At 48.5% G+C, this 26,998-nt stretch overlaps 1 protein-coding gene across 4 annotated transcripts; it reads left to right on the top strand.

Moving 5' to 3' along the window:
- Nucleotides 1-1,263: 1,263 nt before the first annotated feature.
- Nucleotides 1,264-25,842, top strand: GCNT4 (glucosaminyl (N-acetyl) transferase 4). Of its 4 annotated transcripts, none has more exons than XM_058563714.1 (3): nt 1,264-1,648; nt 23,573-23,701; nt 23,784-25,842. In XM_058563714.1, the coding sequence occupies exons 2-3, from the start codon at nt 23,697-23,699 to the stop codon at nt 25,114-25,116; spliced, it is 1,338 nt and encodes a 445-aa protein (XP_058419697.1). In that variant the 5' UTR covers nt 1,264-1,648; nt 23,573-23,696; the 3' UTR covers nt 25,117-25,842. The 4 variants fall into 4 exon arrangements, with proteins under 4 accessions (XP_058419697.1, XP_058419879.1, XP_058419789.1 ...); XM_058563806.1 differs by lacking the exon at nt 1,264-1,648 and adding an exon at nt 2,328-2,416; XM_058563896.1 differs by lacking the exon at nt 23,573-23,701.
- Nucleotides 25,843-26,998: the final 1,156 nt, after the last annotated feature.

The raw sequence follows: 26,998 nt of genomic DNA, 5'->3' as shown, positions 1-26,998 counted from the left end.
AGTTAAGATGAGGTCATACTGGATTAGAGTGGCCCTAAATCCAATATCTGGTATCCTTAAAGAAGCGAGAAGTTTGGACACAGAGGAAACACAGGAAAAGAAGTTCACATAATGATGGAGGCAGAGATTGGAACGATGCAGCTGCAAGCCAAGGTTTGCCAGCAACCACCAGAAGCTAGGAAGAGGCAGAGAAGGATTCTTCCCTAGAGGCTTCAGAGGGAGCATACCCCTGCCAACATCTTGATTTCCATCTTCTAGCCTCCAGAGTTGTGAAATAATACATTTCTGCTGTTTTAAGTCACCCAGTTTGTGGTAATTTGTTACTGCAGCCCTGGGAAACGAATACCCTGGGAATGCTGAGCATGCTGTACTTCTGGGGCCACCACCAGCCCTGGGCAACCTGCTTTCTGAAGACCTAGGGTGCTGATCAGAGCCAGGTTTTAAGGAAAGGAAGGTAGCGCTGAAGGCAGTGGGTGGAGAGGACAGGGAAAGAGCTGGTGTGGTCCGAGTATAGAACAATCCAAAGCAAAGTTTACAAACGTTATGTTGTGTTTTTAAGGTCCCATCAGAGAAACAGTCTGCTTTATGACACAAAGATTGATCTGGGAGTTGGAGACAGGGGAGCAAGTGAGTGAATGGATAACCACTTTATGATATGATATATTCAAAATACTAAGATGGACCTATTTGGGAGGAAGTGTGTGTGTGTGTATTTCATAGCACCCTTGCTTGAGATGACTGGAAGCTCGGGTGGTGTGAGCCGGGGGTTGTGATGGCTGGTGGACTGTTTGGATTCCAGTCCTGGAGGCCTTGGTTTCCTCAGTTGTCAACAGCATGGACACCGGGACAGACCACCTGGGTCGGAGTTCTGGCTCTGCCGCTTGCTGGCAAGTTATTTCACCTCACTTGCCTCTCTCTCTTTTTCCGTAAAATCTGACTAGAAACGCACCTCCCTCACAAGGTTGTGAGGATTGAAAGAGGTGATCTGCATAAATTGCTTAGAACAGCACCCAAGGTGGATAATAAAACCCTTAGTTGTTTTTATCATCACCACCACCAAGTGCAGATGAGGGAGACCAGAAGGGTGAATTATGCGACCTTTAATGACTCTTCCAGAAAGAGGATCCCCCTGGGGAGAAGGAGATGAGTGCAAAGATGGCCATTTGCTTGAAAATAAGTCTGCAAAATGGATATTGAAGTACTTGCTCCCGCAGCACAGGGAATCTTTTTAAAGGCAGCATCGTCTGAGTCTCTACTCCTCTGGACAGACCCTAGGTCCTGGGAGTAAAGGATATGGGGTCCCATGTGGCACCCTCTCTTTGGCATTCACTGGGTCTCAGGGCTTAACCGGTTCTACCCTGTCCTGCCCGGCTCCGCACCGACCGACCAGGCAAACAGCAGCCCCTCAGGCCACGCAGACTGACCGAGGAAGGAAGGAAGAGACCAGCTGGGAGTGACTACCCTGGAGCGCTCCGTGCCCTGTAAAGCAGGCCCCGGGAGCCTCTGGCCCCGAAAGGCCGTGGAGCGCCACCGCAGACGTCTGGAAGGGCGGGAAGGGCAAGCCCAGTGGAGAGCATCCGCCGCACAAGTTGGCATAGTCACAAGAGCCCGCTACGAACCCAGGTCTGGATGTTGCCCAGTTGGTTGAGTAAGTGTGTGCTTGCTTTCCTGCAATTATTGGGTGAGCAGGAGTGGGGCCGGATACCGCGCCGCACGGCCCACCACCCTCACCCCCGCTCGAGGGTAAAGAGGAAGCCTTTCAATCAACGTGGGCATTGATTGGAAAACAACTTTGTACCCTATTTATCGGGCATAACGCTCCACCTTCCCACGCTGCTCCTAGATATTTCTCCAGGCTGCGTGGGGCACTGTCTTACCGAAGACAGCGGGCCATCCTGCGGGGCCGGAGCTTTGCAGTGCCCGGCCTTGGGGGGGAAGCGAGGAGTCGCAGAGGTGAGTTTGCTTTGTCACCGCCCTCGCAGCGACTTCAGGCAAGTCGCTTAGCTCTCCAGACCTCGGACTTCTTGTCTGTTGAATGCAGGGAGGGAACCGAACCTGGATGACGCTCAGGGCACGGCGGAAAGCCGCGCAGCTCGGCGGGAGCGGGGCGCGCCGCGCGCCTCGGGACTGTGTCCCCCGCTCCGCGCGGGACCCCGGCGCGCAGGAGCGGGGAGCTCCCTCTGCGGGCGCGCGGCGGCGGCGCTCCTCCTCGCTCCTCCACGTCACGGGGCGCTCGGGGCTCTCCCACCCCCGGCCGAGGGAGCGCAACTCCTCGCAGGGCGCGCGCAGAGGTGGCGAAGGAGCCGGGAGCCGGCCGCTGCCACGGAGGGGCCGGAGGTGGGGCGCAGCTCGCGGCTCCGCCGGGGCGGCCTCTGCAGCCGCGGGACCCCGCGCTCGGGGCTCCCCCATCCCTCTCGTAAGTCGACTTGGCCACGCAGGCCAGCGGGGACACCCGGGGCCGGTGCGGGGACGCGCGGGGCTCCTTTGCCAGCGCAGGGTGGCCGGGACGCCGGGACCCTCTCCTCCTGGCGATTTTCACTTTCCCGCCGGGGAAACTCGGGCGCCGGGTCCTCGCGGGGAGGCGGGGACGTGGGCCCGGGGAGCCTGGCTGCGCGCCCCGGGCCTGCGGTGTCCGGAGGGGTCGGCACGGGCACCGGCGGGCGCGCACGGAGTCGGGGGCCAGGGGGGGACCCCGCCGTGCGCCGAGCGCACGCCACAACTTGGGGTCCCCGCGCGGCGTCTAGACGCTGAAAAGTTCCCTGAGGCCCACGCTGGGACGGAGGGCGGCGCGGGTGTCCCTCAGGGTGTCCTGCCGACGCGGAGCGGCGCCCGCGTCCCGGGCTCCCGGGCAGAGCAGGGCGGGGTACCGGGAGTCGCCGGCGCGTCCGCCCCAGGGTTTCGCGGGACTCTCCTGGGGCGAGGGTCCTGCGGGGCCCAGGGCCCCCTGGCCCCGCCGCGGTTGGGGGCGCCGAGGGGCGGGGGCCCGACGCCGGCTCCTCCGGGCCACCCGCCAGCCTCTCCGCGGGCCGCGCGCCCGAGACCGGGTCCTGGAGGCGGGCGGGCGGGCGGGAGAGGGACGCGGCGCTGGGACCGGCTGCTGCCGCCGTGGCTTCTCCGTTGGGACAAGTGGGGGGTCTCGGAATAGTTGGGGATCGGCCGCCGCCGGACAGACCTCCCGGCCGCGCCCTCCGCAGGGACGAGCTTCTGCGCTTTTTAAGGTCAGGTTTTCGTGCCGCAGAGCTGACCGGGATCGTCCCCGGCGCGCTGCGAGCCTCCGGGATCCGAGCCGAGCGCTGTAGCCTCGGTCGTTTGCCGCCTTCCCCGAGGCTCACGGTGCGAGTGGGTGGGCACTGGTTTATAAATCGCCCGCTTTCCGGCGCGGAGGAGGTTTCCGTCGTTGTCTGCAGCGGGGAAACGTGTGTCGTCCCCTTGCTGGGCCAGCGGAGAGGTGGTGGTACCCGGAGGCGGTGTCTTTTCCTCTTCTCGTCCTTAAAATTGAAAAGCAACAAAGCAGAAGACTAAGGGAGTTGGGGGTAGTGTTCAAGTGTCCCTGTGCGTTGGTAGACGTGGAAGGCACCCCTTTCGATCCTACGTGCATAAAGCATGCCCTTCTTATTAAACCACCTAACTGTCCAAGACTTTCTAGAACCTAACTGTCCCTTTGACGGCTTTTGTTGGTAGTGGCTTGAAGTAAAATCTTTAAAAGTGAGTGAATTATTGCAGAGAGCAGTTCCTGTGTTGCACTTTCCTAGGATCCAGTTCTGTGTGAGAAATGACAATTAAGATGCTGTTGAATCCTCTTATTTGTAGCTGCAGAGAAACCGTAGCCAAAGAATCGGGTCCTGCGGCACTGAATGTCCCCGGGGAAGTCTACAGGGGAGTTTCCTGTGGGAGTGGGGGAGAAGTTACCTATTTACTGCTTGTATTCTTTCCTTTGAGGGACGAAGTTTATAGTGATTTGCTAAGTGCCACGTGGTCTGCACAGAGGTAGCTAGGGGTGAATGACATAACTGGGCAATAAGTCAAAGTTGACACTTGATGGCCAACTTGACGTACAGCGCTAAGTACCGGCAGGACAGAGTATTGACTTTTTTTTTTTAGGAGTCTTTTTTTTTTTTTTTATAATTTTATTTATTTATTTTTTTTCCCCCAAAGCCCCAGTGGGTAGTTGTATCCTTCTAGTTGCTGTATGTGGGACGAGGCCTGAGGCCGGAAAAGCGGTGTGTCGGTGCGCGCCCGGGATCCGAACCCCAGGCCGCCAGCGGCGGGGGGTGCGCACTTAATCGCTAAGCCACCGGGCCGGCCCCGGTGTATTGACTTTGAGTGAACTCAGGTCATTGGAGGGGGAGGGGTAGACACTGTATGTGGCAGTGCACAGTTTCTGCTCTCTCCCTTGAGAATCACCAACATTAGGGGCCTCTGGTGTTGTGAGTGTGACTTGGTGACCTGGGGCTTATCATGGCACCACATACTAGAAGTAAAACTGGCAGCTTCAAAGGATTTCCTTCTTAGGCTGGAAGGCAGGAAGAAAGCAGTAAGACAGTAAGATTGTGTGATGCAAGGTTGAAAAGTCAGTTCAGCAGTCCACATTTATTGAGCACTTACTGTGTACCAGGCCTGTCCTGGGTGCTGTAGGAGCCCACATGTGGTAGACGCAGGAGGCCTTCTTGGGGAGATTTAAGGTGGACCTGCAGATGAGTTAGAGCTGCCCCAACAGAGTGGAGGGCTGAGAAGGAGAAAGCGGGGGGCGTTCTCACCCCAGGGAGTGGTGTGCCCTGGGAGAGCAGAGAGAGTTCAAGGACAGGAGAGCACTGGGGGGACCTGAGGGGGACCGGCACCAGGTGAGGCAGCAGGGACCCGGGCCACGTGATACCAGGACTGGGGCCACTGTGTGGGGTTCATCCTCAGGGCAGTTTCATGCTGAAAGTATCCTGGTGAGACTTAGATTCAGAACAAAACAAAAGTCTGGTTGCTGTGTGGAGAATGGATCTGAGGAGCCCCTAGTGTAAACGGGGCTGCTTCCGCGGGTCTGGGTGGCCTGGGGGGCTGGGCGAAGGTCGTGGCGGCGGGGATGACGCAGTGGTTGGATTCCGGCAGACTCTGAGTGACTTGGTGACTGGTTTTGTGCTGGGTGTGCAGGTGACTCCCCCTACATTTGGGCCTGAGCACTTGAAGATGGCGCTGCCTGCCGTTCACAGGAGAGGGGATGTTGCAGGAGGGGCAGGTTCCGGGAGGAAAGACAGGTTTCGTTTGGTTGAGTCTGAGCTGCTCTCCAGGCTCCAGAGTGGAAGTACTTAACAAGTGGCCGGATAGAGCAGACCCTGGCTGGCCCTCCAGAGAAGCTGGGGGGCTCTGTATTGGGGTGCTGTGTAAAGCCTGGGGCGGATGCAGAGAGGGGTGTAGACCTGGACAGAGCCCCTGTCTTCATGGAGAGAGGTGGGAGAAAAACCATGGCGGTGCTGGGTCTCCACCGAGGCCCAAGTGGGAGTGAGCACCCTGCATGGTACGCGTCTGTGTGTGCGTGGGTGTGTGTGCACACGCCCACACTGGGAGGCTGAGGACTGGCAGTGGCTGCCACACTCAACTCCCTGGAAGCAGCTCCTCAGGTGAGCGGTGGGACAGAGGGATGGTGTTTGTCAGATGAGAGAGCCTCACCCAGATTTGTACATGAGTGGGATGGAGTGAGTTGGGAGGAGAGATTGAACATACAGGACCTCTGGAGCTCCCCTCCCACTCTTGGAATGTTGGGTAAAAAACAGTCTGATTGTGCTTTTGATATTGTGATTTTGATATCCAACTCATATAACATAAACTATCAACATCTTACAGAAGCAATATTTTGAAGCACGTATGACTGTGAAATTTGAATGTTTACTTCGCAGATCCTGCACATTTAATGTTGAGGAGAAATATAGATAGAAATCATGCAACAGAGCTGCAGCGTGGCTAAGAGTGGCCCCTACAGTAAGGCCACTTCGGAGGCCTTGGTTCTGGCCCTGCCACTCCCTAGCTTATGATAGACCTTGCAAAAGTTTCCCGACCTTTCCACCTTTGTTTCCTGGTCTGAAAACACCTAAGGAGTACGTGCTTTATGGGACCTCCTTGTGGGCTGTTGTGAGGTTTGCATGTGTGCATCATGTATTCCCAAGGTATGGATGTGCTCCTCGTATATACACAATGTATGCATCATGTATGCACAATGTGTGCATGTGTGCATCATGTGTGCACAAGGTGTGGGTGTGTGCATCATACGTTCACATGGTATGCATGTGTGCATCATGTATGCACAAAGTATGGATGTGTCCGTCATGTATTTGTGTGTCGTGTCTTCACAAGGTATGCGTGTGTGCATCGTGTATGCACAATGTATGCATGTGTCATGTATGCACAATGTGTAGATGTGCACATCAATGTATACAAAATGTGTGCATGTGTGCATTGTGCCTGGCAGGTAGTGAGTGTTCTGTAAGCCTTAGCGCTGGTGGGTTTATTACAATGATGTCATTTTCATCATTTCCAGATGTAGGATCTGAGAACCAGAGAATTTTGAGAACCTGTCCAAGGCCATAGAGCCAAACAGTGGTAGAGTTAGGATCCTGTTTGCTTGACTCACAGGCAGAGGCGCTTTTCACTTAGCATGTCGACAAGTGTCGGGGGCTGGATACTGTATGAAATTAACTGTAATAAAAGGATCTGGTCGCTGCTTGCCGTAGTGTAGAGAAGCAAAGCAGAGGATATCAATGTTGAGGCTTACAGACTTTTCCCAAGCAATTTAGAGGTGTATGTTGTGTATTAATTTGCATTGCTTTGCATGTCATTTTATATGCATTTCCATATGCTGGTAATTTTCCTAGTGGGATCTAAAGGCTGAAGCTTCAAGTATATGAAGTCAAATAAAATTAATCAGGAATTGAATGCAGCTGCTTCAAAACCTAATGGGCCCCTGGGCACAGTGGGCTCAGTGTGGGCTTTTGGGGAAAGGATTAGTTCAATGTTTACCATTTTAGAAGATGTGGGAAGCCAGACAGCATTTGATAAAAGCAGGTCACGCTTTCATGTGTAATGAAGCTTGATCTGCTGAACATAATAGAAAGATACAGGGAAAGTGGAGGAAGACCAGAGGGAAACTGCCTGTTACATAAAATGCCGGAACATAAGCAGAAGCAGAAACAGAAGTCTGCTTTGTGAAGCTGAACTAACGCAAAACACCCAGCGTCAAAAAGTGACGGTGGAACTTCTGCTAAGCAATATGAAATTTTAAAAAGAGCATAATCTTGAAGAGAAATGCGTGGGGTTTTAAAACCAATAAGTTCTCCCTAATTTGGACTTACTGGGAAATGGGCCATTTTGACTTAGTAAAATCTTAGAAATACATGTATTAAAAAAACAAAACCTATGCTTTTGTTACTTGGAGCAGTAATTCTCAAAGTGTGGCCCCTGGACCAGCCACGTCAGTATCACCTGGGTACTCGTTAGGATTCTGAGACCACCAGATCTGCTAAATCAGAACTTCTGGGGACGGGGCCCAGCACCTATGTTTTAATCCTTGGAGCTAGCCTTCATTCCTCTTAAATTCTCGCTTCTTTGGTATTAACCTTCGTTTCCCCATTTCCCTCTTGTGGTCACTAGCGTCTCACTGCGCTGCTTATCTTCCGTCAGTCAGAATCCTCGGCAAGGGTGGTGCCCCAACCCAGACTCATCCCTGCCTCCATCCCCAGGTCTAAACTCGTGGAAGATGCACTGAGATCCCTCGGGCTCTCACGTTCTGCAGCTCTGTGGTTCTCACACTGCCCAGGACCACACTGGTTTGGTTTTTGGTTTGGTGTTGCTGCCTTTTTTTTCAATCGTTTGGCAGTCTCATACCAAAGTGTGACTCCTCCCACACCTGCAGTCAGCCGAAACACCGCGCTGTTCTCCACAGGTGCTCCTCGCACACCACGGTTCTCCATCTGGGACCAGCGCAGTGAATTTCTGGGACCTGAGTGTTAGTCTCTGCGTTTATCTCTGTTAAATTTTATCCTACTAGATCCAAGTCTGTCCAAATCTGTTTGGGTCCTATATCTGTCCTTTTTCTTAGAAACCTTTGCGTCCTCTGCCGATTTGGCTGCTGATGTCTGGCCCAAGGAATTAATAACAATATGAGTATCCTTGTTAGAGGCCCTCCTCACAGTTAATGAGGCTGAAGAACTTGGCATCTTTTGCAATCCTTGTGGGGTGAACGTCAGAAGAAGAATTGTCATCAGTCCTATCACTGTTTGCATGGAAATTACTGCTGTCCTGAAGTGCTCCCTCACGAAGTTTCTCCGTACGAGGCCGTGTTTTCTGACTCCATCCTCCGTGTCTCTCACAGTTCGGTCTCTATGGCCCGTCGTCAGGAGCTGTTTGGCTCTGATGATTGCTTCCCTGTTGCTGTTTTGTTTATACCATCAGCTTATTTATTTTTGTAGGTGACACAGAAGTAACTCTCAGCTTATTTATGGTCAGACGAAGATGAATTCAGAAAGTTTAAAATAATAGGAAGCAACACTTGTGCCTCGTCGTTTCTCTTGCTTCGCTCTCACCTCTCCCCTGCTCTAGAACTAAAGGGTTTGTGCTCAAGTCTACATTTAGCCAAGAGACTTGAGTCATTTAATTTCTTTAAAAAGTGTAAACTTTTGCTCATACATGATTCTTAAAAGAGTACAATTAGACAATATAAATGCACACAAAAGTTTAAAAAGGCAAAAAGCAAAACAGCTTTATGGCGAGAATGCTTTTAGCCATGGTTGCTAGAGCATGAAAAAGTGCCTGGAATCCTACACTGCTACGCCCTTAATGATCCTTATCCAGTCCTGCTCAAGCCCTCGCCCTCCTCCCTCCCCCTGCAGTGAAAGACCAGCCTTAAACCAAACTGCAAAACTCTCCATAAAATCCAAGCCTGCTTTCCTCCTCCAGGATGCTACCATGCCTCTTCCGATATGAGGTTCCCCCTTACCACGGTGAGAAAAACAATGCCTGGTGTTAATGGAGTTCTCTGGAATCTCAAGTACGTCTTCAGGAACACTCTGCACTGCCAGCTCTTGGCCTGCTTTCGTTCTCCCTCTGCCCCTCTTGGTTTTCTCATTCAGTGAAGGGCGAAATAGGCGAGGTTGTCCCTCTGGAGGAGGGCTTCCGGCTGTGCTCAGACTCGGGCAGTCGGCCTGCCTGCTCTCGAATAGGTCCAACCTGTTTCTAAGGGCCCCGCGGACCCTGGCTTTTCTCCTGGTCATCTACAGGTCTGGACAGCCCGTGACGGAGCAGCTGGTTCAGACTGCAGCAGAAGGTGGGCAGTTGTGCCCAGGACCAGGAGGAACAAGGCCCAGCACAGCTGCTGTACTGGCCAGGGTTCCTTTCCTCTTCCTTCTGCTCCTCTGCGTCCCTGTGGCACATTCAGAATATTCGCATTGTTGCGTCCTTTCTGCACAGCCTCACATTCCACCTGGGTGCAGCAAGGAGGGGCTCTCTGCCAGCCGTCATCTTCCCCTGGGTTCTCTCTTCCTTTAGCTTTTCCAGCAAGCGCCCTGCCCTACTCTCAGGCAGGCAGAGTCAGAGAGACGTAGTACCCGATGGGGCGGGAGAGGGAAGTGGAATGACGTGCAAGGTGGGCACAAATTAAGCTGCAAAGCCTAGATCGTGAAAAAATGGAAATAGAATGATGTGGAGATTGTGGAGCTGAAGGAAGGGATGGCGAACCAGAGGAGAGATCCTGAGAAAGGAGCAGCATAAAATCAGCACTATGGCGAGAAAATCCCTGAATACAAGGAGCGTTTCCAAATGCCAGCTAGTAATTTCTCTCTTCTGGAAGTTATCTCTATGCACTAAAATTCAAATATAACAAAATAACTGGGATTTCCTGGATTTCGTTGTCAGGTCACCCAGGACCTCACTAGGATTTCTGATTCCTCCAGGCAGCGCAGTTTCTAGTTGTGTCTCTCCAGAATCTAACAGTGCCCACCTGGCACATGGTAGGCACACAGTGAATGGTTGCTGGGTGCGCCAGCAACCAGTTAAAGGTGGATAGAAATAGGATATATAAGAATAAAGGTATATATAAGACAGATACCCAAAAGAAGTGACAGCAGGGACGTGAACACACGTTTGTATATCCGAACTTTTGGGCCCTCTCTCCCTGGTCTAACAGGGCAATCCAGCGAGTGAGCTGCATAGGCTTCAAGTTGGTACAGAATCCACGCTGTCCTGTGAAGCAGCCGTGCAGGCCTCCCAAGCTCCTGTAAGAATGACGTTGCAACCCCATCCTTCGTGACTGAAGGCCCCAGCTGGACACAACAGAAGATCAAGCATACCTTGTTCTCACATTTCCCAGCTGCATTTCTTAGAGATCGAGGGAAAAATAACCACCCTAGTCCTTGCCTCCCTCCACACATAGGTAATACCAACGTTACAAGCCTTGTTTGATGTGTAAACAGAAAGCTCTTGTTCTGCTGTCTTTACAGTGTATGAATGTTAGATGTGTAAGCTCTTTGTCTGCACATACACTGCTTTGTTAAGAAAAAGTACGTAAACTGCAAACTGCGCTCAGATCTGTAGACCTCGGAGCACTTCCTCAGAATCCTCTGTCGGACTCTTTCCTGGGGCTGGAGTTCCTCCCTTGATTATTTGAATAAACGCCACATAACCTTTAGCCAACTCGTCGTTTCAGTCGACAGCAGCATTATGCACAGGAGCTAAAGGGTGGAAACAAGGCAGATGTCCATCGACAGAGGAGTGGATGAACAAAATGTGGTGCTCATACATAGATACAGCTTATTTTTCAACATGTTTTCAACTTTAAAAGGAAGAAAATTTTGACACATGCTACAACATGGATAAACTTGAAGACGTTATGTTAAGTGAAATGAGCCAGTCACGAAAGGACAAACACTGGCTGATTCCTCTGATACGAGGTTCCTAGAGGAGTCAGAGGGGAAGAGAAGGCAGAAGGGTGGGTGCCAGGGGCGGGGGAGGGGAACGGAGAGTTGGTGTGTAATCGGTACAGAGTTTCAATTGGGGAAGATGGAAAGTTCTGTGGATGGAGGTGGTGATGGTTGCACAACAGTGTGAATGTACTTAAATGCCACACAACGGTACACTTAAAATTGGTTAAAATGGTAAATTTTATGTTATGTATATTTTACCACAATAAAATAATAGAAAAAAAGAATATCTTTATGATCATCAACTAATTCATAAATATGGAACAACAAAAGGGAAATTATTTTTATAACAGAGAAGTGAACCAGGTAATACTTGGAAAGTATAGATACAGAGAGAAGACAGCAGTGACACCAGACTTAAAAGGATGTTTAAAACTGTGCTATTGAAAAAGGATCGCCTGCGTCCTGATATGAGGCAGGGACTTGCAAAGGCTTTTAGTCCCGTCGTCTCCTGGTTACCCCGAGGACTCCTCCTTTTTTTAAAAAAACAACTTTTTATTTTGATAAATTTCACACCTTCAGAAAAGTTGTAAGAACAGTACAGTGGGCACCCGCCTGATGCCTCCTCGACCGTGAGGATGTGGACGCCTTTGACGAGGCTTCGGCACCGTCCGGCCCGAGGGCGACCCCGCTATTGCTCTGGGGGGTGGTCTCTGCGGCGTGCTGAGGATGAAGCCAGCCCTTGTTTGCAGAGCAGCCCCTGGTCTGTGATACGCGGGGCTCCTCCTCTGGCTGGGGCTTGGTTAAATGCTTGTGACCCCTCACCTCAGGCACCCCGTGTGCAGCTGCCTCTCCTGCCAGCACGGACCGGTGCGTGAGCTCAGTTAGTCTGCACAGCATCCACGTGAGCCAGTGCCCGAGGCCCTTTTCACAGACGAGGAGGCCGAGGGCTGACTGACTTCTCGACAGCTCGTTAGTGCAGTCAGGACTTCAATTCAGAACCACTGGCTTTACGTTCCAAACCTTATGTTGTACCCCAAGGTGAGGCGGGAGGGTGGGATGGAGGAGTCAGGTGTGGGGCAGGAAGGAGAGGAATGGGGTCAGGCAGGTAGGGGAGGGGCAAGAGTGGCTCAGAACTACTCAACATGCTTTACCCCACACGGTGCTGATATCTTTTTCTTGACGTGTAACAAGCTTTTTGCAACACCAGCTCTCGAGAAGGCAGCACCTGCGTGGTGGCCTTCAGGAAGTCTGTGGCCTACGCTGTGCTTGCGGCTGGAACCACACAGGAGGGGGTTTGCCCGAAGCTGAGAGGTGCTTGCCTGAGGTATGGCGAGCAGGCTGCACAGCTCATGCCCGCGTCCTCCAGGTGTTTACCTAAAGCCTCCAGCCGCCTCCAAATACAGACGGGCAAGAAGTTCAGCATCATCAGAGACACGTAATTTTGGGCTTGGCTGTATACTTGTACTCTTGTACAAGTAGACATTTCAACCTGTTTAAATTTAAGCTTAATTTTGCTTGTCTGTGTGCATGTGTACCTCTTAAGCATTACCCTTTTCAAATGGTCATCTTTCAAAGTACATCTTGCAAAGTTGCTTAAACATTTAAGGGCTTATTTTTCTCTATAATAAGAATGCACGGGGTCATTTGCTGCTGCTGGTTCAGTGGTTTGGGGATTTCGGGGGCTGAGATCTCTGATATTCTCTTGGCCTGTTCTTCATGGTCCCAAGATGGCTGCTACAAATCTAGCCATCATGTCGGAGTTCCAGGTAGAAAAGTGGACAAAGGGAAAAAAAGAACAAAATGGCATACTACCTCCCCCCGAATCAGACTCCTTTAAAGAACTTTCTCAGATACCTCATATTTTATTTCACTGACCTCTCTCCTACAATGGAGGCTGGAGAAAAAGGCTTTTAGAGGGGCATATTTCTGCCACCAACAATATAGCAGTTCTCTTAGTAAAGAAGAAAGGGAGGATAGATGTTGGAAAGCGACTGGCCATCTCTACTGGAGCCGTATATAAAATCCTTACCTACCAAGCCTGTTTCTGAATTTCATCCCACTGATCTCTGTCTGTTCTGGCACCAGTACCACACCGTTAGGTTGTAACATCATAATCCATTTGAAAATCTGGAGAGTCTGGTTTTTAGTTACGCATTCTATACAGTTGGCATATAAATTTGCTTAGATAATAAAACAAATTTATATGCTTAGATGGCATATAAATTTGTTTATTTTTTAACTAAACAATCTTTTTTACTTTTTTATTATATTAACCTAAAATAAAACCTACCTGTTGAGACCTGTTATCTTAATTAAAACCATTGCTAGAATGCATCCTTGTAGGACATGCCAACTGGAGAGCTTCCTGGAGTCATTTCTAGATATGACTTTTGGAAAGACATTTTACATGAAATCTCTGCTTTTCAAATTCCTGTTTAGGCAGAGTTTTCCTGAGCACTGCAGATTTTATTTGTTCCACCCTTTTAACTTAATTTTAAGTTCCTAAGTCTTAACTTTATTGTGTCTGTATGCACACGAGCTCTTGGGGCAATACGTACATTTTAAACCAAAAAACACCGATCGATCTCGACTAAATGATGAAGTCATGCCCGAGTTGCTGGTCTTGAATCTTTTGGGGGAAGTGCAGAAGCATATTGAAGTCTTCGGCTCAGCTCCCTGCCACATCGGCAGAACACAGAAAACAAGTCAAGGAGCTCTTCTGATGATTTAAAGGTGGTGTGTCTAACCCATTGATGGAGAGTGTGGCCGGCTTTCGGCCTTCTCTGCCGTCAGTGCCCTTGATTCACATCTGTTTATCCCTGTGCCACCTCCGTGGCGTAGTTACGGGCATTGGAGATTCTACTTTAAATGCACATGTAGAAATCAGAGTTAGCTACCTCTTCAGAGGCTACATAACCTCTGAGGAATCAATTTTGGCCGGTATAAAATATGGGGTTAGCCAAATAATACCAAGTAAGTGCTTCCAGAAATTTCTGGGGGAAAAGAAATCATACCATGTAGACCTTGGGTGGGGTGAGTTTTTTTTTCTTTGTTTCTAGTACACTAAACATGCATTTTAAAAAAGATAGACATAATTTTTTTGTGTGTGTGAGGAAGATCAGCCCTGAGCTAACATCCATGCTAATCCTCCCCCCGTTTTTGCTGAGGAAGACCGGCTCTGAGCTAACATCTATTGCCAATCCTCTTCCTTCCCCCCCCGCCAAAGCCCCAGTAGATAGTTGTACGTCATGGTTGCACATCCTTCTAGTTGCTGTATGTGGGACACGGCCTCAGCATGGCTGGACAAGCGGTGCGTGGGTGCGCGCCCAGGATCCGAACCCGGGCCACCAGTAGCGGAGCCCACGCGCTTAACGGCTAACACGGGGCTGGCCCCGACATAAATGTTTTTCAGTTCAGTTTTTCCTCTTCATAGAAAAAGAAGCCAAAATGTTCCCAACCAAGGTTTTTAATTTAGAACATAAAATATATTTCGGTTCTGTATTGTGTATTCTGAGATGGGACTGTAACTTGCTGTTTATAAAGCTTGGGAGGCAACGATGGAATCCATTAATCAACGCCTATTTTAAAGGAGGAAACATTTGATTTAAGCTGTTTCCATCCAAGCTAAAATTTGAGGGCATAAGTATTTTTGGAATCCACCGTTCCTTTTTTTTTTCTATAGAAAACTCAATGTTTTGCAACATGATGAGGTCACAAATTGTTTCAAAATAACTTTTCATTCAGTAGTGTCATTTCTGGCCCTTGGGACTTCCTGCTAAAGACTTCGTGGCCATGTGGTTTTGCCCAACAACTTACACAGTCAGCTTTTGGTGTTTGTCCCATGGACCAGATTCGACAAAGCCCAGAATCGGGTTGGCCCTCTCCTAATTGGTGTGACTATAAAAAGCTCGATGAATTCCGCACTTTTTTTGCTCCATTGCTGCAGCCCAAATTTCCATTGACCTTCAGGGACCACCATCTGGTAAATATGTCCTGATGTGGGTTGCTTGTTTCCCACGTGACCTTAAATGATCCCATAAATCTCCCCAAACCCAAGAGACTCCAGTGAAGTTGCTAGTGGAAAAATTAGAATGTAAAGAGGTGGTTGATAGACTGATGTTCATGCCCAGCGTTTTCGTTCAGGCCTCTATTCTCGAATCTTGCAGGTAAGGTAGACCTTTGTTTAAGGAAGGTGGTGAGCACAGTCTTTGTGCTTGTAAACTGAAGCACGCTGCCTGCAGAGGAAGTTGAGGCTGGAACACGTGCTGCGGGGGCCTCAACCAGAGCCCCTTGGGATGAGGGGCGTCCTGCTTCCCTGAGCTGAGACGGTTTTAACTGGACTTGTGATCTGAGCAGCTGGGCGCTGGCAGAGGCCCCGTGTGAGGGTGGGGTGTGTGTGCTCACATTACCGCAGAGTCCTCAGTCCACTCGTTTGTTATGTGATCCCGAGGTATGGCTTTGCCCAACAGGGATGCTTGAACGAGTCGCTACAGTTTTGCACTATCTGGAGGAGAATTGCCCTAAGATACTGAACTCAGAGGAAAGGTTTATAGCTTCAGCAGTGCATAGAGTTCCAGCAGCTGTTTAACTGATCGTAACTCTGCACAGAACTACTTGCGTTTGCCCTTCTTGGATGTGTTTTAAAGGAGTTCTTTGGCTCTCAATCTTTCATAAAATATTGAGCAGACTGGGGAAAAAACTCTAAAGATGAACTAGAGTAACTATCTTCCTGTCTTTCAAAATCTGAGACAGGTGTACATCTTCAGGTACAATATGCAGCGGACATTAACAAAAAAGAATGTTGTCAAGTAGTGAAAAGCAAGTAATAATTAGAATGTCAGAATGATGGGAGAAATGCACGTACTGTTTTAGAAAAATAAAACTAAACCACAACATGTTAACTCTTCCCAGTTTTCCCAAGAAACCGTTCCTCTGGTAGAGGTCCTGGGACCAACATCCGCGTACCCGAGTTGGTTTGGTGTCCGTAGCCCTTTCACATGCATTTAGGTCAGAGGACCTTTGTAACAGCACTGTGGGACAGAAGAGCCGGAGTCCCGTTGAACACAGGGTCACTTGAGGAGGGCTTGATGGCAGAGCCCAGACTAGGACTCGGGTCTTCTGACTTTGCCCCGCTGAGCAGCTTGTCCTGGGCCAGGTAGGTATGGGGCTGGGGTAGAGCGTGAACACGGCCTGGCAGGGAGACAAATAGTAAACAAGGCAGCAGAGTCCCTGCTGCTGTGACAAGTGCTGAGAAGAAAACAAGGGGTGTGATAGGCAGGAGAGGGAGTTGAGAAGGGTGATCAGAGAGGATGCAGAGAAAGGATATTTCTCCTCCAGCTTGAGGGACAGGGAGGGGCCAGTCAGGCCAGGATCCAGGGAAGAGTGGTCTAAACATGGGGCCCACAAGTGCAGAGGTCTGAGGCAGGAAAGAGAGTCGTGTTCTAGGAACTTTTAGGAGGCTAGTGTTGCTTGGAGCTGAATGAGCAAGGAAAGGAGCAGAATAGGATGAAGTTGGAGAGGAAGGTGGGGACAGGAACTGGCTGGGCCTTGTGGCCAGGGAAAGGATTTCTAATTTGATTCTAAGTGCAGTGAAACCCCAGGGAAGGGTTTTAGCGCAGGGAGTGGGACTGGGGAGGGAGAGGAGTCTGAGTTAGGTGTTGAGAAGATCCTTGTGGCTACAGTACAGAGAACGGATTAGAGGGAAACAAGGGAGGCTAGTGAGAGAGTGTTTCATACGCAGGCGTGAGTTGATGCTGGCTGGGGTTAGAGTGGTTCCTGTGGAGTGGAAAGTGGTGGGTGGATTTGAGATATCCTGGATGTAGAACCAACAGGCTTCTCCTCCTGCCAAGAGCTTGGAGAGGCAGCCTTGCATTGTGGTCAACAGTACAGGCTGTGAAATCGGGCCGTAGTTGAAACTTCTGGCTCCTCCACGTACTAGCTATTTGTCCTCTGTGACTCAGCTTCCTAATCTGAAAAATGGGGATAATGGTAGTACCTACCCCATAGGTTTATTGAACGGAATAAATAGGATAATGTAAATGGTGCTCGCGCTCAGCAGGAACCATCAGGGAGGGACAGGTGCGTGTCTTCTCATACTGGCGACATGAAGATTGGTGTTGACTTTGGCCAGAACACTGGTGTTGACTTTGGCCAGAACAGTCTCAGCTGAGGGGCAGTGGAGCGAGGCTGGGTTGAATGCACCGTGCGGGGCCTGGATAAGGGGAGCAGAGGTCTTGGTTCTGTCCAGTCCCTGGAGGGGAGCAGTGGTGTACAAACGTGTATGTAGTGGGGGAGACTGTTGACGGCATCCAAGAACGAAACGATGCTAAGGGACGGCTGGGCCGAATTTCCTCATTTAGAGAAGGAGGGATTTGGACTTGGTCCCCATTAAAATCCTTGTCAGTTTTAGGATTTTGCTTCCAGGCTTCTTCGAGAATTATGAGTTAATTAAGCTTTGGTGGATATGTCCCAGAAAAGGAAATTCTATTATTTAAATGTTTTTTCCCATGGAAAAGTATGTTGACCACAGTTAGAAATCATTTACTTTCTAACAATTGACAGACCCAGTTTAGAAAAGGACTTCTTCACAGAATGTTGTGAAGTGAAAGAAACAGATAAGACAGTGCATATACTGAGACTTATTGTTGAAAAACAAGTCAAAAAAGGTGTGTTTATTGAAAACAGTCTGGAAGGACACACTGTCCGCAGAATGTTACTGCCAGATGGTGGGTTACTGGTGAGCTTTATTTTCCTCTTCAGACTTGACTGTCTGATTTTTTTTTAAATGGAGGTGTTTACTTTTATAAACAGAGAATGGAAAACCTTTTCCTTTTCGAGGCTATAACCCCTTCTTCTTTGAGGACTGCATGTTCTCCGTTTGTATTTCCCTGTGCTTGTGTTTTTCCTAGCAACTGTTTACCACCATTATTTGCCTGTCTGACCATTATTTGCCTTTGCAATCTTCCCTCTAGGACAGTGAGAACGAAAGGCCATCTGGGCCAGAACTTGCCTTTCTGCACCTTTGCCCCACTCTTCGGGCGTGTGGGGGTGTTGAGGAAATTCATCTCGGCTGACTCATCATCTTACTCTCACCCCAGAACTTTCTCTGGGTTTGGTGATGAGCGTGTCATCAGAGGGAATCAATGGGGTTATTGAATTCGAGGAGCTGCAGGGGAAGGACTGTAGCTTATTCAACTAGATCAGGACTTTTTTTTTAGTGAATTCATCTTTATATTAGTGTTCTTAAGTACTGATTCTTCTTTGTAAGACTTTAAAAAGAAACAAAATCCTGACATTTCTAAATCAATAAACTCTTCAAATCCTGTTTTTCAGACTGACTTATAATTATGCAAAATTTAAGAACTTAAAGGTGGCCCGCAGAGGAAATATTCTCCACGTGGAGAGAGATTTCACCCAGGAAGTTTTCTAAAATAATGAGTAATTCTCAGAGAGCCCAAATTGTGTCACTGGTCACTACAAGAACAAGTGAATCGGTCAGTAATCGGTGACAGGATATGAGACAAGAGTAACTGGTGGCAGAATTTCTTGGGATGAGCTAGTTTCCTTTTCTTCTCGTGGGTTCCGTCCCTGAGACTGACTGATCTCTTCGTTGGCATGTGGATGGCCGGCCTCTGGCTGCGGGGGCGGCGTGTCCCCCAGCAGCTTTCCTCCAGGCCGCTGCTCCGCGCGGTAATCCCTCACACGGGGTGCCAAGTCTCAGGACTTCAGACGTGGTTCCATGCTCATTTCTGTTCCAGCTTTAGGGCGGTTACATAAAACAGTTATCAGAAAGTTTAATCAAGGACTAAAGCTGTTGCGGAAAATATGGAGTCTTTTTTCTTTATATCCTGGAGACAGTATTGCCTAGAGGGTTAGGAGCTCGTCTCTGGAGCAAGTTCCAACTACTGCACCTTCTAGCTCTGTAACCTGGGGTAATTTCTTAATCTCCATGTGCCTCAGTTTCCTGACTTGTAAAAGGGATGAAGGTAGTCCCCACCTCATCGAACTGTGGGGGGATTGAGTTATTACGTACGGAGTTCTTAGAACAGTGCCCCAAGTAACAACTCTTATTGAGTGATTCTACTTTAATAATAATGAGCTAATTAAATTAATAAAGAACGTTACATGGAGGCAGTCAGGCGTAATTCTAATATTGAATTTATGTCGAGACTTTGGGGGAAAGTTTGTGATTAGCCATTCGCCTTCCTTCCCTGGGTAAGGAAGCATGTACTTCTTTGACTGTCCTGGGTTTTAAAATTGCTGATGAAGGAGAGTTCGTTGAATAGCGGCTAATGGCTGTGGTCATTCAGCCCTGAATGCAGTTAGAGCCACTTAGCTGGGGTGTACCTCTGTGGGCCTGCTGTTTCCTTTCAGGCTGTAAACAGTGCCTGGGAGGGCTGGAGAGAGAAGGTGGTTTGGGGAAAATGTTTCTTTCAGCATCCTTGTTGGGCTTTTATTGACTTATCCACATAGACCTCATTGCAGCCCAGCCGTAGCCATCAGACCTGGCTATCGTTTCCTTCTCAGTTCTACCGTCGTCACCAGGAGCCTATGCCTCTGTGGCGATAAACTCCATAGCAGGTCAGGCTTCCTCGTTTGCCTGGGCAGGTGGGAGGGGAAATACCCCTTCTCTCAGGGGTGAGAAATGATTTGTAATGTAATTATAAGACTACTTCCTGGCAGCAAAACACCTCCCTGCTTCCTGCCCACGAGCCTTTAAGAGGGAAAGAGCCGAGCTGGGGTGTTTACAGAAGCTGGTGTTGCTGCCTTGGCTCCTAGGAACCCTGTGGCCAGCATTACTGCCAGCCTGAGCCCAGCCAGCTCTGCTCAGACCTTGGTCAGGCCTCCGGAGCTCCTTCCCATCCCTCCAAACCTGGTGCCTGTGGGGTTTTGCAGGCCTGGACTGCAGGTAGCAGGGAAGGGAGGCCGTACCACAGTGGACAGGTACCTGCTCCTGGCCCACCTCTGCCCCCTGCAACTCCTGGCCCCTGGGGCTATGCAGTTCCAGTAGTTCCCTGGGCAGAACCGGCTGGGAGGGGTGCTGGGAGGGGCGTGGGTGTGCCGCAGAGGCTCCATCCCAGGAAAGCGGACCCGAGGGTGAGAAGTGTGGTTTCAGCCTCCTGCCGGCTTTGGTGCCCGAGGATGACCTGCTACCTCTCACCCAGCCGGGGAGAGGTCCGCAGCCCTTGCAGGCCTGGACAAAGTCCATTCATACCAGAGGGCTTGCACCTTCACCCCTGTTACTTCTAACTCGGGAAAAGGAACACCTCCAATCAAAGGACTGTCTGGCCATGGTGAGCAGGTGAAGGGGCCTCACTTTGACTTGGGACAGGTAGCACTGGAGGGCTGCTCGCTTCCCCTGCTGTCAAAGGCTGGCGGTGGACAGACAGCTCTCCTGCAAAAGACGCCAGGTGGGAAGGAAGATGTGAAAGCGAGGCACCTGGGCTGTCCCGAGTCCCTCACTTCTTCCTTTGAGATTAACTCGTGTCCCTGGCTGGCAAAGCTCAAACAGGGGACCCAGAGCTGGTTCCCACAGGACTTGTGACAGTGTGCCTGCCACCTCTCCCTTCCTGGGTGCCCTGCCACCCTCCCCCTCTAGGCAGGCAGCTGTGGCCTCCTGGCTCAACTCAGACTCTCCAGGCAGCAGGCTGGAGTCAGGAAGTGTGTGCTTCAGGCCTTCCCAGGAAGGGCAGAGGAAGCCTGGGGGCAGAGGAGACCTTGGAAATGGGTGAGAGGACAGGGAGGCAGCCTTTGCCTTTTTTCTGTGTGAGGATGGTAGTTAAATGGTACGTCACAAATGACAAGATGACTCTGGAAGACTTTGTAAACCTCTTAAGAAATGTGACATCTTTTCATTTTACTACTGTGGTATCAGGGGGAACGATTGATGCTAATTAGAGATTCCATGGATCAATGCAATGAGAAAAGAAAAAGCAAAAATTTACTTTGGGTAAGAGTCATTCTAGCCATTTATGTAAGTTGCTTCCTATTTATGCCTAATTACCATGAATTAGGACAATGATGGGATAGATAGATAGATAGATAGATGATTGATTGATTTGGGATTGATTAATCTTCTAAATCTTCTTTGTCACAACACCTAATTCTAGACCCATGCTCAGGCTTCTGGGGTGGTAGTTTGTGTTGTCTGGTGCTTCGGGAGTCCGTTTTCCCATGGCCCTGTAACAACGGGCAGGAACCTTGGCCTTGAGCCCGAGCGGGTGGAACACTACCTATTCAGTTTGGTTCAGGGGAGCAGAAAGCTGACCTGACAAGGAGCCTAGAGCCATGAGCTGGATTGGGATTCCCTTGACCCAGCAAAGATGTGGTCTGGACCTGATAATGGGGAAGGAGAAGAAGGGATGGATTCGAGGTGTGTTTGTGAAGCGATTTGTTGATGTGGGTGTAAGGGAAATGGAAGAGTTGGTGGCTCTCAAGTTTCTGGCTTGGGTCATTGAGTGAATGGTCTCACCATAAATGGAGAAGAAAAGGCGGGAGAGGGGAAGATGTCAGGTTCAGTTATAGACTCATCTGAGCGCCTGCAGGATATCTAGTGGAGATGTCCATCGAGCCATTGGATGTTCATGTTGGGAGCTTAGGCAAGAAGGGAGGGCTGGAGATAAGGTGTTGGCAGTGTGTATGTGGAGGCTGAAATCCAGAGAGCGAGGAAGAGTGTGAGTGGTGACCTGACAACAGGACCCTTGGGGAGACTCACAGAGGAGAGACTGGGGTGTGGCCGGAGAGGACACAGATTCTGCAGACAGTTCACTGTTGATAAATAAGGTGTCCTTCTTTAAAGGAGAGTGATTCAAGTAAAGGTGAATGAGGGCATGTCATTCCCAAGAGAGCTTTTCACTTGGTCTATGTAGAAGAAACCTACAAAAATAAATCAGGTCCAAATTTCTTGCTAATTCTCTCTAAGGAGATTGGGTACAATGGTTATGTCCTCATTTAAAATTTATTGAGGTGTGTTAGGAAATGGTGTGCAGGCTCCTCAGGCCTCTCGAGTTCTCAGAATTTGAACCTCCTTGAAGCTGCCCAAGAGCTCGGCCAGCCCTCCTGTCCTCAGGCCGTGGGGGAGGACTCCCTGGACCCCTTCCTGCTGCTCCCAAATGAGCACACTCTGCCCTTCCCTTGGGTAGCCTGTTTTTGTCTGATAACGCAATGTAATCATTTTTAAAATTCAAATAGTATGGAAGGATACTCAGTGACGAGTATATCCCCCTCCCACCCAGGCCTCTAATCCTCAGTCCTCTCCCACCCCGCCCTGCAAAGGCTCTCCTGTTCCAGGTGTCGGTGTTGTGTCTGTACAGCCTCCTTCGGGAAATACTAGCCTGTGGGCCAGATCCAGCCAGCTGCCCGTTTTTGTAAATAAAGTTTTATTGGCACACAACCATGCCCATCACTTACACATTATCTGTGGCTGCTTTCCCACTGCAACCGCCGAGGCGAGTAGTTGTGACAGAGAATGAAGTTTGCCGGCACATGCTCTGTGTGTGTAGACTCCTGTGTATGTAGTATTTTTTGACACACGTGTGAGCACACTGTACCCAGTTCTGCATTTGCTTATTTCTGTTTCACAATATGTTGTGGAGATTGTTCCACATGGGCCCATGCAGACTCGTCTCAGGCTTTTCACATAGTGGGGATGTAATTAATCAGTGCCCCGTCGAAGGACGTTTTAGTGGTTTTCACTCTTTAGTCTGAACAAATAACACTGCAGGGAACCTTCTTGTGCACACACCTTCTTTGCACAAACATGAGCTCTTCTGGGTGGGAGCATTTAAAACTGACAGATACACCAAACTTCCCCCCACCCTGGTAGTTCCCCCCTACACACCCCTACTCTCAATGACAGTCAGGTTCTTTTCATTCTAAGGGCTAAATTTCTAATCCCTGTGAGGAAATGGGGGCTAACAAAATACAAAATAAGAGAAATGTGAGGTTTACCAAATTTGTTTATCTGTGCAAAATTTTACAATGTCAATACCTGCTTAGCTCCTTTGGGTGTCTGCCCACTGCTCTTACTTCTGAAGGTGGATGTCTTAGTCCGTGCAAGCTGCTATCACAAAGTACCATAGACTGGGTAGCTTGTAAACCACAGAAATGTATTTCTCCCAGTTCCCCAGGCTGGGAAGTCCAAGATCAAAGCACAGGCAGATTTGGTGCCTGGTGAGGCCCGCGTCCGGATTCATAGATGGCCGTCTCCTCACTGTGTCCTCACATGGTGGACGGGGCGAGGCAGCCCACTGGGGTCTCTCTTATAAGAACGCTCATCCCATTCGTGAGAGCTCCACCCTAATCACCCTCCCAAAGCCCCACCTCCTAATACCATCACGTTAAGGATTAGGTTTCAACGTGAGAATATGGGGGGGATGCAAACATTCAGTCTCTAGCGGTGGGATTCACTGGGCTTTCCCCATCTGACTTCAGACCTAGATCTAATCAGGATCTGAAGGTAGAATCGAGATGAATGTTCCTTTTAGCTTCAGCTGGGCCATTTGATCTCAAAGCATCTTTTGATGACATTCAATTCTCTAGACTTCTGCCCAAACCTGAGCATTCCCTCCCCACATATGCTAAGCAGAAATGCAGACAATTAAGATACTTAATACCTATATTTTAGGAGTTTACATTATTTTCCATTCTATTTGGTAACCAACACCTCTCAATATTAGGTATAGTTAACAGAGAATACCGCAAAATACAACCATTCTCCGTATTTCCGTGTCCTTATTTCTGGATTCTCTCAAGAACAAGAACTTTGTTTTATTCACCTCTGGGCCCAGCATTCTGCCTGCCATGAGGTAGGTACCTAGCGGATTTTCGTTGAACTGAACTAATTTTCTCTTAATATTTCAACTGAATTATTCCTTTCTCCTCTTACAGAATGAAGACATTCAGATGTTGTTTTAAATACCCCCTACAGCGGAAAGTTTCCATCCTGTTTTTAACCCTGTGGCTATTCTCCTTGTTGAAGCTTCTCAACGTGGGAAGACTCCTTTTCCCTCAAAGGGGCATTTACCTGGTTGAGTACTCCCTAAGTACCTCGCCTTTTGTAAGAAACAGATACACCCATGTGCAGGATGCAGCCGGCTATGAAGTTAACTGTTCAGGTATCTACGAACAGGAGCCTTTGGAAATTGGCAAGAGTCTGGAAATAAGAAGACGAGACATCATCGACTTGGATGATGATGATGTCGTGGCAATGACCAGTGATTGTGACATTTATCAGACCCTAAGAAGGTACCATCAAAAGCTTGTTTCAGGGGAGGAGAAAAGCTTCCCAATAGCCTATTCTTTGGTTGTTCACAAAGATGCCATTATGGTTGAAAGGCTAATCCATACGATATACAACCGGCACAATATTTACTGCATCCATTATGACCGAAAGTCACCTGAGGCCTTCAAAGTTGCCATGAACAATTTAGCTAAGTGCTTCTCCAATATCTTCATTGCTTCCAGGTTAGAGACTGTGCAATATGCCCACATTTCCAGACTCCAAGCTGATTTAAACTGCTTGTCAGACCTTCTCAAATCTTCAGTTCAATGGAAATACGTTATCAACCTGTGTGGGCAGGATTTTCCTTTGAAGTCAAACTTTGAATTAGTGTCAGAGTTGAAGAAACTCAAAGGAGCAAACATGTTAGAGACGGTGAAACCCCCTCGAAGTAAAATGGAAAGATTCACATACCGCCATGAACTGAGACAGGTGCCTTATGAGTATGTGAAGCTTCCAGTAAGGACGAACATCTCCAAGGAAGCCCCTCCTCATAACATTGAGATATTTGTTGGCAGTGCTTATTTTGTTTTAAGTAGAGCATTTGTTAAATACATTTTCAACAACTCCCTCGTTAAAGACTTTTTTGCCTGGTCTAAAGATACATACTCACCTGATGAGCATTTTTGGGCCACCTTAATTCGGGTACCAGGAATACCTGGGGAGATTTCCAGGTCAGCCCAGGATGTATCTGACCTGCAGAGTAAGACCCGCCTTGTCAAATGGAATTATCATGAAGGCCTTTTCTATCCCAGGTGTACTGGCTCTCACCTCCGCAGTGTGTGTATCTACGGAGCAGCAGAATTAAGGTGGCTTATCAAAGATGGACATTGGTTTGCTAATAAATTTGATTCTAAGGTGGACCCTGTCTTGACTAAATGCTTGGCAGAAAAGCTTGAAGAACAACAGAGAGAGTGGATCACTTTGTCTTCAGAAAAGTGATTTATGGATCAAAATCCCACAATCATGTTGTGATAAAATCATGATGGAAGTAAGCTGTCTGATGAATGGAGTCAATATGGAGTTGTATACTACCATGCCCAGTACCATTTGAGCTTAGCTTTCTCGTAGTCTGAAAGATGTCTACAATTCCATGCACGAGAGAAAGGGACCTAGCCTTGGGTGACAGTTAGCCTGCAGTTGCTTGGGTGTTTTTATGTTTGTTTTTGCTTGTAATCTCACTGAGCTAAATCAGAGATCTTAAACAGCTAGTCATCAGAGATTTATTGAGCTCCTACTGTATGCCAGGTACTTTTTTAGAAACGTGTAGGAATTAAATCCAAGTTTTAATGAGTTATACATTGACCTCCCTCAAGGAACTGTGGCTTACCCTAATCACACAGCAACCTAGTATCTTAAATTCTCCACATAACAGTCAGGACTCTACTGGAGAAGTTTTGCAGTGTAGGGTAATCATATTACCATATAACCTAGCCATTTTGGAACAGCGTTTAAGTACAGTGACCAACACTCCTCTCGTCCCTTAATTCAGCTCCCTTGACTTTTCCTGACAGAATATGAGAAGGAGAGACGCCACTACCTCAGAAAAGCTCCAAGAATTGTCCAATTTCCTGCTTGCCAAAGCATAATTTACCTTTCGGTGCCTCACTCATTCAATTCAGGGTTGGGAGACTGTTGGTGGGGCGTTTATAGTGTATGAGTGTTAGGGAGGCGGTGGGGGGTGGGCAGGGGGTTGGGACAGATGGCGCCTGAAGAGGAACAAAGATTTATGACTTTTGCATCACGTTATACAATGGTGTCGTGAATGGCCTCCTTTTTAATTCAACTGTTTCTTTAAAACACGTTTACTGGTTAAAAATAAGAACTGACTGGGGGCCAGCCCGATGGCGTAGTGGTTAAGTTCACAGGCTCTGCCTCGACAGCCTGGGGTTCTCGGGTTCAGATCTCAGGTTCGGATCCTGGGCACGGACCTACACACCACTCATCAAGCCATGTTGTGGAGGCATCCCACATACAAAAAATAGAGGAAGATTGGCACAGATGTTGGCTCAGGGCCACTCTTCCTCACCAAAAAAAAAAAAGAAAAAGAACTGACTAATAGTTCGAAGTGTCACATTCCAGAACATTGAACCTATATCTTCCTGTTCATAAATTATCATTATACATAAGTTTCTTTACAATGGAATTAGTCTAATTTTGTTTTATGGAACTATCAAGCTAAGAGTCACTAAATTTTCTTGAAAATGTTGTGTGAAATGGAGTAACTTTCTAAATTAATTATTATGGTTATTTAAAAATTTTTTTCTCCAGCAACTATCTGAGTGGAATCCAAATTTAAAATTATAGAAGTTCTAAGTTATTTGCATCATCTTCTAGCCTAAATCCAGAGAGAAAAAGCTAATTTTCTTAAGGACGTAGCAAGAATATTTATTAAAGATATTTTGTAAAACCTACAGCTTAGAAAACTACCAAATGAGTCAACTATACATATATTTTAATGTAAGTCTTTTGTGCTGGAGGTGAAATGGGACAGGAGTGGGGTCCTGAGAACAAGCTATAACATTTTTATGTCTCTTGGGAAATTGTGAAACTCATGTAAAAATTTCTTGGTGATGTTACATTTCAGTGTCAGCCTCAGTGACTACGTAAAGATGTAGTAATCGACGCCAATATGAGACTATTCGGAAGACTGAAGTATTTAAATATTTTTTTAAATGTCTGTGTTCTACGTGTGAAATGCACCTTGCTTGTTGTAAAGTTTATGATACTAACTGCCAAGTGGGACCACTTCTCTCCTTTTCTTCTCTTGAACTTATTTTTCTTCCTTTTTTTCCCCTACCCCCTTCAGATTACCTCATTCTTC

The sequence above is a fragment of the Diceros bicornis genome, chromosome 1, assembly GCF_020826845.1.
Source record: "Diceros bicornis minor isolate mBicDic1 chromosome 1, mDicBic1.mat.cur, whole genome shotgun sequence".
Taxonomy (NCBI): domain Eukaryota; kingdom Metazoa; phylum Chordata; class Mammalia; order Perissodactyla; family Rhinocerotidae; genus Diceros; species Diceros bicornis.
Note: the sequence above shows the minus strand (reverse complement) of the source record. Positions and strands in the feature narration are given on the sequence as shown.